The sequence below is a fragment of the Gobius niger genome (genome assembly GCF_951799975.1).
Source record: "Gobius niger genome assembly, chromosome: 12".
Lineage (NCBI taxonomy): Eukaryota > Metazoa > Chordata > Actinopteri > Gobiiformes > Gobiidae > Gobius > Gobius niger.
Window position 1 is genome coordinate 15,547,846 of NC_136863.1, and position 17,627 is coordinate 15,565,472.

General features: G+C 39.2%; 2 protein-coding genes across 2 annotated transcripts in view; one reads left to right on the forward strand and one right to left on the reverse strand.

Annotated features, from left to right (window-relative positions):
* LOC306971870 (solute carrier family 66 member 2) overlaps positions 1–15,495 on the reverse strand; it is a 34,307-nt gene extending 18,812 nt beyond the window's left edge. The window contains exons 1-4 of the mRNA XM_079568309.1: positions 15,343–15,495; positions 14,737–14,811; positions 14,040–14,258; positions 13,576–13,709 (exon numbers count right to left, since the gene is read on the reverse strand). Coding sequence (XP_079424435.1) covers positions 13,576–13,709; positions 14,040–14,248 — 343 coding nt within the window. The 5' untranslated portion in view covers positions 14,249–14,258; positions 14,737–14,811; positions 15,343–15,495. The remainder of the gene's footprint in view (positions 1–13,575; positions 13,710–14,039; positions 14,259–14,736; positions 14,812–15,342) is intronic.
* A 186-nt stretch (positions 15,496–15,681) lies between these two features.
* On the forward strand, positions 15,682–17,403 carry hsbp1b (heat shock factor binding protein 1b). Its single transcript, XM_079568314.1, has 4 exons — positions 15,682–15,863; positions 16,564–16,630; positions 16,713–16,836; positions 16,939–17,403. The coding sequence occupies exons 1-3, from the start codon at positions 15,819–15,821 to the stop codon at positions 16,832–16,834; spliced, it is 234 nt and encodes a 77-aa protein (XP_079424440.1). The 5' UTR covers positions 15,682–15,818; the 3' UTR covers positions 16,835–16,836; positions 16,939–17,403.
* The last annotated feature ends 224 nt before the right edge of the window (positions 17,404–17,627 follow it).

Consider the following 17,627-nt stretch of genomic DNA (forward strand, 5'->3'; position numbering starts at 1 on the left):
AAATAATAATCCCGCATTATCTGTCTTGCATTATCCACTTTATTTCACACTCGCTGTCTCATGCCCGTCCTGTTTTTTTCCCGGAGGAGGTACATTTTAGAGGTAATTCTGCTAAATGTCAGGCTGTACTAACACCGATGCTTTTTACAAAAGACACTCCATCTCAGTGATGCGTTTCATCGGCTATTTGTGGTAACAAAGACTGCATGGGTTCAACTTTGCCACATGATTATAGCTATACACAGGCGAGTGATTTGCTTTTAGGCTTTCGGTTTTATTTAGTCAAGGGAACACTGACAAGCAATAAAGTAGGTGTGTTGTATAAAAATATTGGTAAGTTAGGGAAGAGAATTTTACACATGACACAAGTCACCCTAAGTAAGGAAGGGGATATTTTATTTACCACATAGCCTTTGGTCTTCAGCTACGCATGCAGCCAGTTTTTCCTGAGACACATCTGCACTAAGGGACCCTCCAACCACAACCACATTTGGCATCAACTATTACTTTTTGGTGAAAGACAACTTTGATTCAGTGGAATTAGTGTTTGGCTTTGACACAAAAGGCATCAAAGGCTTCAATGATTGCCAAGATTTCCATTAAAATGATTTTTTTTTAAATCCAGTTATTTCTTAAAAGCACAGTAGACTTAGCAAAACACTTCCAGGGTGTAATTTAATTTGTTAGAAGTCACTTTGTATATACTGTGTTTTTTCCCAATGCAGCGACAGCTTTGACCTTGCATGTGGTACTCTTAACTACATTATCTAACATTGCCCGGATATCGGTTTGAATGTTTTTCTCACTAATGAGCAACATCAGCATCAACAACTCTCCATACCTGTTTGGTGACTCACGTGACCTCTGCAGTGTACTAATGTAGTGCACATTTGTAAACATGTTCCCAAGTACAATAACCTTTAACATATGTTATAATGAGCTGCATAATTACGCACAAAAGAAAAACAATAACAGGCACTTAGGCACTTACACAATAAAAGACAATTACTACTGTAAATGTATCTACGACAGAAAAAGACACAGCACAAACATGAGATATACACATTTTGGTTGTGAATAAAAATTAAATAATTATTTTTTTGCCTCCAAGACAGAACCAATGCCCTGGCAGAGAGAGATCTATGTCCAATTGTTTTACATTATTGTAGTAGAATAAATAATGGGTGTGTATTTTCCATCTGGCCTTTCTGGTAGAACACCAAACACAAGTCAGTACAGAAGGCATGTCATGTCTCGACACTTTGAAACATTTCCACTTCAGTTTTCAGAGACAGTTCTGGGATATTAGTATCATAGGAGCTGCCTTTATGTTTCACTCCAGCTCGAGTGCTTTGGGCCACTTGTGTCCCTGACAGTCTGTGGCCTGTAGTCTGTAGCTCAGAGATAAATGTGTGTCAGCCTGTCTATGCAAAAACACCACTTAAGCCAGGTGCACGACTCCGCTCTTCACTGCAGGTTATAGTTTCCTTACCAAAAGCACTCAGACCTGGCGACGCTCAAGCCAAATCAGCAGAGTGGCAAGTCTATGCAAGTGGCATTATGCAACTTCTTATGCAAAGTTAATATTAGTGTGCATTTGAACTTTCAGTGACCCCGTAGCTGTATGGGTGGTCAACATGGCACTTTTTCTTTCCAGCTTAGTGGTCATGATGCTCCAGGACCAATTTTATTTCAGGTTTTTTACAGTTTCTGGTAGGTTTTCTGGATGGAATGCATTAAAGCAGTACTAAGTAACTCATGCCCCTAGAGGCCATAAGCGCCACTGCAGGTGTTGTAGCATGTAGTTTTTTTTTTTTACTCGTTAATTGTCCGTGAGAGTAAATACTACGCTGACAGAAGAGACAAAGGAATCCCTATACTGTACATCCAATCACACAATGGAGATCATTATTTTCACTCAAACTTGGCTGTAAATACTGTTTGAGTGGTGCTAGCCCACTGTTAGATTCTTCTTCATGATTCTATTAGTGTGTATTGGTGGCTTTGACCCGGAGGCAGCGAAGTTGAAATTGTGGTTTTCTGGCAAGAACCACCAGGGTTAGATGAAAGACCCCCCAATCATCCCATTGTATTACCCCTAGAGGGACTATGAAAAGGATTTATTGAGGTAAACAAGTTATTGGTACTTAGTACTGCTTTAACCATGGAGACAGTTCCACCACCAGAGTAAACCTACCAGAAACCCTCAAAATAATTGCTGCAACCCACCAACAGCAATCATAACTCAGATGTTTATTTGAAAAGGACAGCAACAGAAACTACCAGCAATCTGATAACACCAATCACTAGAACAGCTCAATTTAAGATAATGGCAATTACAATCCATCTCGAAAAAGCAACACAAGTTTTCAAAAGAGTGATAATAATGATTGCCACTGGGATCAGAAAAATAGCTGATAAAGCACGGCGCTGGTGAGATTTAGATGAGCAATACATTCTGCTGTTTTCTTTGTTTCTTTGTCCGACTGCGATATGGCAGCTCTCCCTGTCAGGCTGCACTGCACTGAGGCGCTGAATGCTGGTTTGATAAGAGAGCATCACAGCAGTGCACTGACACTGAGCTGACAGCCAGCAGGGAAAGCTGCCTTCTCACATTGGGCTTCAATCTGTAATTGTGGCTGTGTACATTTCAAAAGAGGGAGATGACTTGTGCTTTTCTACAGTTAGTTTACATGACTTCATTTTACACAATATTAGTGTTAACCCTGATAACTGCATTGTGCAAGTATTTGTAGGTTAGGATAATAGTTCATATTGTTAGTATAAACAGTAAACTTGTGGGAACCATGGTTAATCTAGTTATATTTTTTTGCCTTTAAAAGGGAGTTTAAAGCGATGCCAAGGCGGAGTACAAAAGTATGACCCTGGCGCAGTTCTCGTGATCGGGAGGTCGCAGGTTCAAATCCCGCTCCCGCAAATGCACACCGTCGTCGTGTCCTTGGGCAAGACACTTCACCCTACTTGCCTCCAGTGTCTGCGTACACCGGTGTATGAATGAGAGTGTGAATGGGTGACCTGGTTCCTTACTGTAAAGTGCTTATATTGAAAAGCGCTATATAAGTTGAGTCCATTTACCAATATCTGTTAAAAATGATTTGTATATCATGTAAAAGAAATAACTATGTGCATACTTAAAAGAGTCTTGATTTGTGTCAGGTCCCACTATCCCACTAGCAGTGTTTCCAAACCAAGGGCACAGGGACCTGAAAGGAATTATCAGGGGGTACTTGGAATTATTTCAGATTAAAAAGGAAGAGGAAACTGACTACATTAACCACCACCGAGTATGGAGTGAACGAATAGTGCAATGTAAAGCGTCTTTGAGTGTCCAGAAAAGCGCTATATAAAACCAATGCATTATTATTATTATTACATGAAGTACATTATTTTGGGTGTTTGAATTTTAGCTTTACTTTGAACACACAACATTGTCTTAATACTAATTGAGAGTAATTTTATATATCCCTTATAAATAATCTGCAACAACCTTGAGGTAGGGGGTACATGGAGAGTACCTTTAAAAAAGGTTGGGAACCATTGATTTAAGGACTGCGTCTTACACCAGACTGTCGGGAAGCTGAACTCTCCCTTTCCTCCTTATGCTGCCCCCAAATGTGCAGAAGTTTATTGCTCTGTTTATGGTGTCAACAATTTTGGTTATTTGGTAGATACTGTATAAAGATGTATTAAGAGACAGAGAGAGAAAAGGAAAACACACATAGAGATGGGTCAACAAAATGTCTACATTTTGTTGACCCATCTCTATGTGAGTTTGGGACAAGCTTGTGGCAGACATACTGATGATACTTAAATAGTAAAGCAATATTTTCCAAACAGAATAAAAGCTGCGTCGACAATGTTAAGATACCTTGAAGTATGAAAACGTCTATACCTCACTGACTTTCTGTAGAAAGTAAAATGTCGTCAAGGTGAGATTTGAGCAACCGCTTCTCTTCACTGCTGAGTTGTGACTTTCCATTACAGACACGCATGCTGTATAATTCTTGTAAAAGTCATCCTCATTTTGCTCTGAATGGCTGGGAGAAAGTGGCGGCGCCTCTGGTTGTCTTTGAAAAGATAAGACACAAAGCCTGGAGCGTTGAGCCGCAGTGACCTTGGAGCCGAGAGGGGGGAGAGGAGGTGTAGAAGAGGTGAAGCATCAGCACTCTATTCTTTTATGAACACAGTAAGAGGGCATGACGGACAGCAGCACAGGTGAGCAAATTGGGCTCTTTGCTTTCCCTTTCCCAGCTTTCTTCTGGCCAACAAACAACTAGCACATGTTTTCCCCTTACTTTTCTGTCCTTTAAAACACATATTCAAAGAGTGAGTAGTGCAGGACTTTCTTAATGGAAGCAGTGGCATTTTAATATTTGGTACATTTACATTTCATATTGCTTGTCCCTTCATGTTACAGCAGGTACGGGGAAATGAACTAAGATAACCAGAGGTACAGTACCCATCAACGGTTTGGAAACTCTTTTGTTTTTTTCTTTTATTTCAAAACCATTAACATTGTAGACTCTCACTGAAGTCATTAATTTATGAATGAACACATATGGAATGATGTTTTAAACCCCACCATAAAGCTGACATAAACAAAGTCAAATGTAATGCCTTTTTAACCTCTTAAAGGAGGGGTATTATGCAAAATTGACTTTTTCAAGCTTTACATCATGTTATTATGTCATTCCCTCATTAAAAACATGCCTGAAGTGTTGCCTTGGCACATTCACATATTTTTGAGTAATCTGTAAAAACTCTGATGGCAGCCATTTTAGGGATAGGTTTGCCTGAGTCCTCCTAGGAACGCCCCCACCTCCTGGAGACGCCTCCGGGCTTTCGTCACCAGCCGAGTAACCAACCACTGCTCCTCAGCAGAACCCCCTCCCCACTGATGCCACAGACAGCGTGTGGAGGGGGCGTGTCGGAAAGGGTCAGAGGTTCTTAAAGAGACAGAGGCCTATTTCAAGACATTCACTACAGCCATTTTGAGAGAGCAATTTTATACAAGGCAGTTATTCTAATTTACTGCATTTACAGACCGACAGAAGGTTTGGTCATCATTGTAGTGTGCTATAGACTGGTGCTATGTCATTGAAAAAAGCATAATACCCCCTCTTTAACCCCCACCTGAACCAAGCACATTTTCTTCAGTTTGGAGTTTAAAAATGCTAAAATTATGTATTTTCCTCCCCCTACATGTTCCAACAATGTCCTAAGGTGTAGAATGAGTCCAGACCTATTCACCACAACTGCCTCTAAAATCCTGCACTGCATGAATCCTGCACTCCATTCGTGCATGAATGGCCGTCATGCACGAATAGAAGGTGCAGTTACACATATGACCTGAGGTGGCAGTAGTGAATATAAAATGGCTAACTTGCATCTAGTCTCTTAAACCCAAATTTAAAAGCTTCTTGAAAGAAGAGTCAAATTAGCAACAAAAATGATGGAATAACAGAAAAGTGATACAAATGTGTGGCGAAAAAAGCAACAAAAATGCCACAAAAGAGCAGCAGGACAGTGACAAAAAAGCGACGAATATGCAACAATAAAAGCCACAAAAGAGTAACAGTAAAGTGACAAAAAAGTGACAAAAATGTTACAGGAAAAAGTGACAAACACACCACAAAAGAGCAACAAAAAAAGCAATGAAAAGAAATGTCAAAAAAGGTTGCGACAACACGGCAACAATGTGAGGAAAAAGATCTGTAAACTTTTAGATTTGGGTAAAACTGAACTGGAGAAAATGCACTTGAGGGTTGCGAGGGTTAAGACTTTAAGACTTCCTTTAAAGACTTTCAGGCCTCACGGCATCTTTGACCAGCTTCTATAAAGGTTTAAAATTCTTCAACTTCAACAGGAACTGGCAAACTTAGACTTTCCCTATTTATTATGACTGACAAGTTTCATAGTAGTTTCACAGAATGGTGGTCCGCAGAGAGAGGAGCAACTTTAAGTGACACCGCACATGGCAAAAGTGAATATAGAGGGGGAAAAGAGTAAACTAATTATCCATTAATATCATTTATCATAATCAATTTCATGGATAATAGTGAAAAGTCAATGAAAAAACTAAAAATATTACCTCAGAAAATCACTTTAAAGCTTTTTCAACAATTATTAAAGGTCTTACTTTGGCAATTTTTAATCATTTTAATAACGACCCTGCGGATACCCTGATAAATTCCTCACAATAGCCGCCTTTTGCTGTGATTGCTTTGCACACCTTTGACATTTTCTCAATGGGCTTCACAATATGTCATCAGAAAGTTTTCTCTTTAGACTGTTAAGAAACATGTCAGGGGACTGAATTAAGAAGCTCACTGAGAATTGAGAATGGATCACACAATGTAAATAGTGTTGAAAATAAAGAAATGCCAATAAATGAAAAGTGTTTCCAAACATTTGACCGTTAGATGAGGCACGAAGCTTAAGTCACATTCCGTGCTACCAGATTAGTCACAGAGGCATTTACTTGGCCTTACTATTTTCAGAGTGATCTGTTCACCATTAATAGGCTGAATAAACTGTGTTAATGAGAGTCGTCTGAACAAGGGCTGAACGGGGAGTGACGGTCATTTGCCGTAATAGAACGAGCCAAAGCTAAACCCATACGTGCATGAAGGTGATCTGCTTCGATAATAACCCTGTAGTCGATGAGCGTGTTGAGGTTGAGATAAGGACACAACAGCATTGGGCACCAGAGGGCTTTTAAACTTAATAAGACCCTTTGTTCAGACACATTATCAACGGGAGGCTTCCATACTATAGAGATAAGCGCGGGCAGAATCAAACATAATGACGGGCCAGACAAAGTAAGCGGGGCAGGGCCGGCAGTGCTATTGTTGGATCCGTAATTGCATTGTGTCGTGTGTGCCATACTAAAGCGTGCCAAATCAAATAATGTCACCTTCACATGGATGACACCGTGTTGTCAAACGGTGGACTTCGAACGGTGGTGACATTAAGAACCCAAAGTAAAATACAGTAAAAAAAAAAAAAAAACATTGGTCCTGGTACCACTTACCACTGGCAAAATGTCACAAAACAAAAAATATATACAGTGAGAACCATATGTTTACATACACTTAAAAAGACACATTTGCATTTTTACTCACAGTCTGACATAAATCCATTATTACTTTTTACAAAACCAAAAGTTCCAAATATTCATTAACATTTGATAGCATTGCCTTTAAACTGCATAACTTTTTTTGGATTTCCTTCCACAAGCTTCTCACAAGTTGGGAGGAGTCTTGGTCCATTCCTCCAAACAGAACTGGTGTAACTGAGCCACATTTGTAGGCCACCTTGAGTGCCTTTTCATCTCTGCCAATACATTTTCAACTGGATTGAGATCAGAACTTTGTGATGGCCACTTCAAAACATTGACTTTGTGAAGCCACCAGTTTGGCAGTTTGCTTTGGGTCATTGTCCATTTGGCAGACCCATCTGTGCCCAGGCTTTAACTTCCTGGCTGATGCCTTGAGATGTTGCTCCAATATTTCCACATAGTGCATAAGTGCACCAGTCCCTCCTGCAGCAAAACAACCCCACAGCATGATGCTGCCATCCCCGTATTTCAAAGGAGGGTGTTTCAGGCTTGCAAGATTCCCCCTTTATCCTCCAAAAAAGTCTTTATCCTTTCCTTTTTTTATTTGTAAACTCCAAACTGGCTTTTTTTGTGTTTCTTTTGGAGTAAGGGCTCCATCCTGGCAGCCCTCAGCCCATGTCGGTACAGTAGTTGTTTCACTCTGGATAATGACAAACTCTTACCAGGTTCAGCATCTTCACCAGGTCTTTTGCATTTGTTCTTGGGTTGATATTCACATTTCAGGCCAAAGCACGTTCATCTCTGGGACACAGAACCCGCCTTCTTTCTGATCTGGATGATGGCTGGACATTTCCATCATTGTTTTAACCAATGAACATGACACCTTTAAGTGTCTTGAAATTGCACCCAAGGATGAACCAGACTTGTGCTTCCAAGCAAATGGCATTGTCATCTGAGCTTTCTCAAATTGTTTAAAGGTGTCTGTAAACTTTTGGTTTTGTAGAAAGTAGAAAATTCTATATCTCATTCTTCTGGCATTTGACAAATAGAAATGATTGAAAAAATTCTAAATCACAGTGATAGCAATAAAAAAATGCAAATGCGTCTTTTTATGAAGTGTATATAAACATGTGGTTCTCACCGTAAATTATTGTGTCAAATGGAAACAGAAGTCGTTAATATCTATGTCAAATTGATAATGAATATTCCAATTTAACTCATGCTTGAACATAGAGTGTGACATGACAATAAAACGCCAAGAAGCCAGAGGGCCATTTATCATCTGTGGTCCCTGTTGTGATCTTAATACAAAGATAAAAAAAATAAAAGTACTGCCTGAACTTCTGCATGCGTGCCTTCTACACACAACATAATTTAGTTGATGCAGTAAGGCAATAATCGCCCGGGGTTTTGTGCAAATATCATTATGCATTTGCCAAACGCATTAGGGCACATGTTGACATTTCCTAATATTATGGACATGAACAATTGTCCCCTTTCATCACATCACTCCAACAAGCACTGCTGCTAACATTCAGTATGCAAACTACACATACGTATTTACAGTAAACCCATAATAAAAATATGCAGGCTTATTTAAATTAGATAGCGGGTAACTCATTTAGATGTGCACAACTGATGGGAATAAACAATGTCAGGTTATAGTAGGGAGAACTGTTTTTAATAAAGATGATGAACTACCCACCAAAAAGGATTAAAGGATAGTGAGGATTGTATGACCAGACAGAATCAGAAGGAAAAAAAATCCAGCAAAGACCAAGCAAGCGCAAATGTTATTGCTGGAGGTTACATCATTGGGCACTGCCTGTTTCACCACTCAAAACATAAATGCATACTTTATTGTTGTTGATATCTCATGGTAGAATGGCAAGAACAAACAGACACAGCAATAATGAATAGATTTTCAAGCACATTTAAATATAGAGAGGACAAACAATTGTCTTTCCACGCAGACAAGGAAATGTTCCAATTTGCCGAGTAAGTATGCAGAGTAAGTTACAAGAACAAAACATTTCTGCATTAATATATCCATATTTTTGAATGCATGTAGTTCATGTACCTGTGGAAACTTGCTGGAAGTTAGAAAAGTTGAGTTTCTCACAGAGGGCACAGTGCCCAGAGCACAACATTATCTCCCCAATTAGGACACAGGGAATAAACTAGGCTACTTCCTGGTACAACCGCATTATACAGCAGGAAAAAAAGAACAGGTGCTCACTGTAAAAACTTTATTGGGCAAGTTTTAAAACAACATATGATGAGCCACCAGCGTACTTAAATAAATACTTTAGAGTGATCCTTGTTTTTGAACCCATCACTGGAAACGATTGGTTAATGCGTTTAAGTATACAACAAGTTCCTTTATTCCAAATGGTCTTGTCAAAAAAGGTGTTAAAATGCAAATTCATTGGCAGAGCAAATGAAGAACGGCTTTAAAGCGACTGAACTAATGGAACATTTTTCACTGCATATTTGGAGCTTGCCAAACTTGGGAGAAAAAAAAGTACAGGTGTTACTAACAAGAGTGTTATAGCTACAGTGAAGCTGGGATCTTGTGCCAAGATATTCAAGCAAAGCTGTTCAATGGAATCCTACCATTACTTAGACTATTTGCACCACTGTTGCCTAAATCAGAGGCTCTTTTTTAAAAGGTACCTCAACCAAAATCTCAGACTTTGAATCTGTGCAAGGGTCCACTCCCTACTGAATCAAAACAAAGGTTTGCCACAACATTAAACTGAAATTACACAATTTTCTACATCAAATTAAGATTGTGTAGCTTCCAGAATCAACGTTCTATCAATATTTTGTAAATGCCACCACCCCTTCTTTAGATATCAGGACAAAAGCACTTCAGAGATTAAAATCTCAATTCAACTTTACTTCACCAAAGCACAATAGAATATTTCTGTTGTTTTCTAAAAGGCACACAACATTATCCCCATGCTAATGTAATCGAATAGATAGAGTTTATGACACTTCGCGCCTAAGTTGCTTTGAATCATCTTAAACCGTTAGCAGGGGCTTAACTGGACACACTCTATGACGACAGTAGCATCAAGAGAAAGATATCGAGAGGGCAAAAACATCAAATGTGCCAATGCTAAAGTAAAATATCAGGTTCATACATTTCAACTTACAGTCATATTGTTAAACATTCCACCCTATAATAGACTAAATATGTATTTAATTACAGGGGTTTATGTGGGGAAAATGGCCCAAAAATTTGACTATACTGGCTTTGTTTGTTGCTCTTGAGATGCACCAACATGAATTCCTGGAATGTTCCACAGTGTAGCTTTAATGTAAACACTGCCCTGAATCTTTTAGTTTTAGTTCTCAGCATAAAGATAGACTCGCCTGACTTCATCCAACACATCCTCAGTAGTAGCTCACTTAATGTCTTCTTTCACTTTAGACTGTACAAAACACAGCATCCTACAAGAAATATCGGGTGGTATACACCAATGAAAAACCATTTCAATCTGACCTTGCTGACAATAACATCTAAGACCCTGCAGTTGTGTACCAATTCTAAATAATAATTTAAATGGATGTCATACGTGAATCAAGTTCTTATGCGTTTTTGTTGCTCTCATCTGGTCCCATGCTAAACACTGGACATTTTTGGAAATGTCAACCTGTAAATGAAAAATGATCACAATAAATAATGAATATAACATCTAAAGACTTCAGTGTTGTTTTGTCTTCACTTAAAGGACTCACAATTCAAAACTCTGAGATTAAATTAAGATCTGGGCACTGTTCTTTCCTTAAGTAATTCCCCTCATGCTTCTAAGGTCTACTTCTCACCTCTGCCAGAGAGGTTATCTTGTACAAATTGAAATGCTTTCAGCTCTTGAGTGGTGAAGGTTTTAAGGATGACCGGGGGGTCAATACTGACTCTCAAGCAGCCCTTCCTCTGTTTACAGCTGCAGTAAAGGCTCTTCTTCCTGCCTCACACAAGCAGGACGCTCAATAGAAAAGTGGGCTACATGCTCGCTGACTCAGAGGCCTGCAGTGGGCGAGAGCTGTCTGCTGAGTAAATGTGTTTAAATCATAACCTTCTGCAAACTTCCCATAAACAGTACAAAAACTGTGAGCATTTGAAGAAGAGGTGTAAGTTTTCAAAGTCACCAATGGAGGGGGCTGTTATCACATCAGATTTTGATCCAATCTCATTGAAGCCTAGCATTGCCTTAAAGGTTGGGACATACGATCCGATACGCATCACGATATTCAGAGGCCGATGTAATTTATAGTATTTATAAACCAAATGACAAGTATTACAATTGAAAAGGGTATTAAAATGAACTGCTGTAGTGCAACTACTAGCCCCTATTGTGTGCACTTTCTATAGAGGGGCCACAGGTGTATATATATATATATATATATATATATATATATATATATATATATATATATATATATACATACATATACAGTGGGGAAAAAAAGTATTTGGTCAGTTTCACATAGACATTCTATTGGATTTTGGCCAAATACTTTTTTTCCCCACTGTATACCAGAAGTAGGATTTTCTGGCATTTCTGTAGTTCTTGTCTTTTCTATTTTTGCAGCGGCATGCTGAGCCCGGGGCCACATTTGGCTTTGAGCAGAGTCCATCTCCTTGGACCAGCCTCCCAATCCCCGTGTCATTGGGCCCGGGCTGCTCCCGTGGCACCCTGGAGCCCTCACTAGAAGTCATTGCAAAGTCACAACTCTGAGTCAGCTCAGAGAGAGGACTAATGCATAGACAATGTCATGAATTTAAACTTCAATACAGCCCTAAGTCCTTTCACAAAGTCAGTCGGTCATCCAAGAGCTGAAAAATTACTATTACATTAAATAAGGTAGTCCTAAAATACATCATTTTGCCTAGATATAGAAATCAATGTGATACTTAAAAAGTGTTGCCACAGTTGCCCTTGTGTTAGACTAGCAGAGGCACACACGTAACGGACTCTCACAGTGAAGACTGCTCCTTCACTGTGTACCACCCAGGTAATAACGAGGCCCAACCCAGCTTTGTTTCTGAGATTTGCCGGGATCAGCACTCACAAGGTGGCATGGCCTTGCGAGTGCTAAAGGTAGCAGAGTGGACTGAAATTCTTTTTCACCTCTCTCCAAGCACTGCTCATTATTGATAATGAAGGAGACGCCGAGAAAATTCAATTCTGCACTAATTAAGTTGATTTTCTCTTGGCCTTAAATAAAAAGGCAGCACTTTGAAAGTGCCTTCTCAGCATTATAGATCATGCTGCATCATTTGGTTCATGCCCAAAAAGACCTGAAGGACAAACATTCAAACCAATGAGGAAAAAGAGATACTTGCAAACTCTCTTCCTTGATTTGTACTTTTACTGCTTTACAGTCCTAAACAAAGCATAAAACGTGTCTTTACAAATGAGTACAATAAAATTATTATTGATTAGAGCATTTTGTCTGAACAGTTGCCCTCAGCTGTAAGGAAATCCCCGCTGACCCTTTCGTGACACACATGATATCGATGCTCTCGTTTGAACAAATGAGAACAATGAGGTGAAAATAGATGAAACAGAAGCAGAAAAAAACAGATGAAAGAATGTGAGGGAATTGAAATCAAGTGGGATTCTTGCAGTGAAAAAACTGAAGCATGTATCAAAGATTCCTAATATTCTGAATTCATGCCAACATGAGTCTTGGGGAAAAGCGACTACTTCACATAAAATAAAACTGTTTAGCTGAAAGGACTTATCAGTGGACACTGGGCAAGATGGAGGGCAGAGTGTTGGGACATTTGGGACAGAGGCTTGTGCTATTTTAGTCCTGAACCCACCAGCCCTCGCACACATGACAGCCCACAATGAAACTGGACCTCCAGCATGACCTCACAGGGGAGGGGTGTGATACGATCGAGGAACTCATGTCAAACACACTATCATAAACATTTAGGGCCGTGAAGAAGAGGTTAGCACAAGCTGCTTTTATGGATAGAAGACACAATCCACATCATGCAAGGAAATATTAAACAGGGTCTAAAATATCTAGAAAGGGACAATTCAAATATATGGTTTAATTGCAATGGGAGCATTGACCCTTAAACTTAAAAACAAGTCCAGGGGACTACTTTTGAAAACTTGTGTTCTGTTTCCTGCCATTGCTGATAGCAGAGAGAACAAGCTGCACAATAGTCATTTTGTGTTATTAGTATTGGCAGCTCTCTATGGCTATCCCAATTTACTTAAGCATGGAAAGTACAAAGTACTTGCTAATCCCTACAAAGAGCTACTTGCAAATCATTTCTTTAAAGCAGTATGTTCTAGTTAATTTTTCGAATCCCAGTAGCCACTATGCCTTCATCTTTCTAACTAACAGCAGATGACTCTGACAGGATTGACAATGAAATCTTCAACAATGGCTCCCTCTTTTGGCAAGAGCAGAGGTTTTGGGACGGTCAGAACACAAGTTCTTAAGCATTAGTGTAAAATTACCTGTAAGTCTATGCAGTTTTGTGCTCACTCTGTTGGTGTTTTGGATGGCACAGCAAAGATGGAGCATGGCAAACATTGTCAAGATCATCACGACACTCTGAAGAAGCAAAGTCAGCTCAAACTGCTTTCCAATCCTACCAAAGAAACACAAGGCAAAAGCGTGAAGGAAAAGCTTAGAAAAAATTGATGAAAAAAACAATATATATATATTTTCATTCTGTGTAAGCACGAGGCAGACAAAATGAACAAAATTGATCTGACATGTTTTTCAAAACCTACCATCTTTTACACAGCACAGTTTAGGAGAAATTTCTAAAACTAAGTGAGTGCCATATGGTTTTGCAACTTTGCACATTGGTGTGTTCTCGCAATACCATTTTCACCCAGGGCAAATGAATGGGGCAGCTCAGGTTGATAATTTTAATCTCATTTTAAGTTTAAATTACACAAGTTCATTTCCTCACCAGAAAAAAATGCGCAAGATGTTGGCAATGAGAAGCACGAGACACACTCTGGTGGAGAATCCTTCTGTGTTGCTGGACCTCTGGATCTCCTGATACTGAGGCACATATGGCAGGGCCGCGCCAAAAACCATGAGACAAGACGCAAACCAGGACAGAAGTGTCCATGAGGCCTCCACATCCTCCTCCTGCAAGCCCACTTCAGGATCCATTGTTCACACACTGTCAGTAAAGAAATACAAGATCAGTTCAGTCAGCAGCCTATATTTCTTATATGATATGATGATATGATATTAGTGTTTCATCATTAATAAAAAGTATGAGCAAAAAAAGTATGAGCATCTGAACATTTGGCATATGTCACAATCATGCATTAGGCCACACATATCTATCACATTAGATATCAAAATAAAGTCTGTGATCAGAGTTTATCATCCTACAAACACAAACTTTGGTGAAAGGGGAACAGTAATGATGAAAATGAGTAGGCCTAGGGACACTTTTGTGGTTGATGAAGGCCTGTTTGAGGGGGGTGTGGTGTGTACAGATAACAAGCCTTAACACGTGTCTGTGTTCCCTTGACTTCGTATACGCCTCACTGCCTTTTTTTTTTTTACAAATTCAACACAGGTTTGCGTTACATAAGTACATAATTAGTCACTTCCAACATGTCAACGATGAAAATATACATTGTGCTCACCTGCTTGTGCTTTTTCCTATGGTCTGGCAGGTATGTTGTATGTTGCTATGTACACAAAGGCATGACCTACAAATGCTGAAGGATATGAGAAGATTTTAATCACCTTGAGGAGGTCCAACTGTCTTTTTTTTCTTTCACAAATGCAAGTGTTATGTTCAACATTGGTGTTAACAGTCAGCTGACAAGTCAGTCATTGCAGCTTAAAACTGACAAAGCCATTGTTTAAAAATATATACACACACACGAAATAGAAAGAGAGAGAGAGAGATGGGGATGAGCGCTCTCAGTCGTTCAGTAATACAGTAGAACATAAAGATTTTTCTTTCCATCCTTTGAAATACATCTTGAAGTTGGCAACTGTCTGTTAGTAGTATCCCGTCCCGTACATAGTTCTGTGGGGCTGGGTTGCACAGCCTAAACTTGCATAGAACAGCACCCATGTAAATGGTATTACCCTCGTATCAATGAATTGGCGAAATAGCTATTCTACAACATGCCAGCATTTTAGACCATCCAGAGAAAGGACAATATTTTGGCTGAGCTTATCAAAGGGTTAATTCTTGAAAATGCACATCAACTTTGAACTTACTGAAAGATTTTGCCTACCTGTTTTTTTCTTTCCAAGTGAGACAAACGCGAGTAGCCTATCTTGTTTCTCACTTGGGGTTTAGATTCAACTTTCAAATCCCAAGAACGTATGTGCAGCTCACACACGCGCGCACACACAAGAACATTTCCATAAAGTTTCACTTAGTTGATGGCATTGCATTTCGCAGAACAAGAACAACAACACCGACACGCGATGACTAATTTGCTACTGTGTGTTTCAAGATACCATAAACTGCAGTGCAGCGTTAGCGCTCCCTGCCTAGCTAAAACTCAATAAACCACAATGCTTTGCGAATGCATTTTTCCTTGCTGGTATACATCTCGCGATAGTTTTGTGTTGAGAACAGCTGACCGTACAGAGGGAGGCTCCAGGACAGGACCAGCTGCTAATTTGAGTTTACAGGCTTCTTGGCTAGCTTTTGAACATACATTCTTCATACCTTTGTAAAGATATACGGTGCTTCCAATAAGATATGGCTGAGACGGATCCCAAGTCTGTGCAGGATCTAACCAATGTGGTGAGTACAGATCGTGATTCTCAGCCTATGCTAGCATTCTTAGCCTATGCTAGAGGACGCTAGGATAACAGCAAACTAACATTTTGTTTTTTACATAGTAACGTTAAACATACCCCTTCATTTAAATTATTAATTCACCGTCAAGTGTGCTTGTGGCATAAATTGTCGAACTGTCCTTGACAATCTAACAACATAGCATTGCATTAAAATTGAATATCGCTCATTCAGTTCGATGAAATGGCCATCATGTGCATTCATAAAATGATTACAAACATTTAGTAGCTGTAGGCTATTAATTCCGGTTCATTTATATAGTATAGAAAGGGAAAACATGGAGACTGATAATAATGCAATGTTGATCAAATCTATGGTTGTCATGGAGACACTCCCAGCAAGTTGGTTGTTCATCCTTTTGTTTTTCTACCAGTGTGTCGGGAAAAGTAGCAACATATTTACTCGAGTAAAGCCATATAATTTTACTCAGGTAAAAGTATTGTGAAATAAAAATGACTCCAAATAGTCGTTACTTCAAAAAGTGAACTACTGAAGTAGGCCAGTATGTAAGGGTACTCTCCCGCCTGTGGACTCGAAGCCATCAATATTGTTTAGTTTGTGAATGGTGAAAAAATTCCAACAATCTCCACTACATACACAAATATTGTCATGTTTAATTACCCACATTTTTTTCTCTCCTTTGTAGGTTCAGACTCTGCTGCAACAAATGCAAGATAAGTTCCAAACAATGTCCGATCAAATCATTGGAAGGAATATCCTTACATAATCTGTTGTTTGTCCAGTGATGCATTGTTTATACATATCATTTTGAATGTGCCTTAACTGTTATCCCACTTGATGAGATGAGTACACGCATTGATGATTTGGAGAAAAACATTGCTGATCTGATGACACAAGCAGGTGTTGAAGAGATCGAAGGAACACCAGAAAAACCTAAAGAGGGTCAAGGCTCTTGAAGGTAATATAGACACAATATGGACACTTGCTATTCACTGTAATAAGTCTATATTGTATAAAAGAAGCACACAGTATAACACTAGATATACCCTTTTTGTTACAGGTTCTTTAATGAATGCGGAGTCGGTCCAGTATTCAGAAGTGGAAGACTTTTCTCTAGTGACCGGAGTTTTATTGATTTGATGTGTTTTGCGTGAAATGCTTTTTATATATTGAATATTGTGAAATGGTTACAGTTGTGTAATGACTTGAAACAATTATTTGTTGGTAGATTGTGATTATGCCCTTCTGTACCGGGTGCTGGTTCACATACAGCAGGTAGTTTACCTCTATCCTATTTATGCAAGTCCTGTACATGAAAATGTGGGTCACTCCCCCACCGGTTGCACTCACAAATGTCTCAAAACTCATTTGAATTGAAATAGAAATTCTGTTAATATTGTACAACCACAAATTTTTCAACCTGTGAGTCTGTGACCGCCATCTCTATAGCATTCCAAACAGACCATTATCTGAATAGGATTTGCTACACTTCTGTACCACATATTAAAAAGTAAATATTTGGTCATTTGATGTGTCTTGTTTCAGTTCTCTGGTATGCATGCAGTTTCTTTTACAAAACCTAAAGCTGTGAACTAGTGTAGCAAGGTTGATCAACTTTAGTTAATTTGTTTTGTTTATACGTTTTTTCACCACCCAAGCGACAAGATACGCAAATTAAATAGAACTAGTCCCTCACACATACAGGGAGTAACATGAGGATTAACTTGTCGCCATCACTGGTATGTGCAA

What these genes read in the sequence shown, in the direction of transcription:
- hsbp1b (XM_079568314.1), top strand. Translation starts at nt 15,819, where the DNA reads ATGGCTGAGACGGATCCCAAGTCTGTGCAGGATCTAACCAATGTG. An exon ending in TGCAGGATCTAACCAATGTG is followed by an intron (nt 15,864 to 16,563) that starts GTGAGTACAGAT and finishes TCTCCTTTGTAG; the next exon opens with GTTCAGACTCTGCTGCAACA. An exon ending in CGATCAAATCATTGGAAGGA is followed by an intron (nt 16,631 to 16,712) that starts ATATCCTTACAT and finishes CTGTTATCCCAC; the next exon opens with TTGATGAGATGAGTACACGC.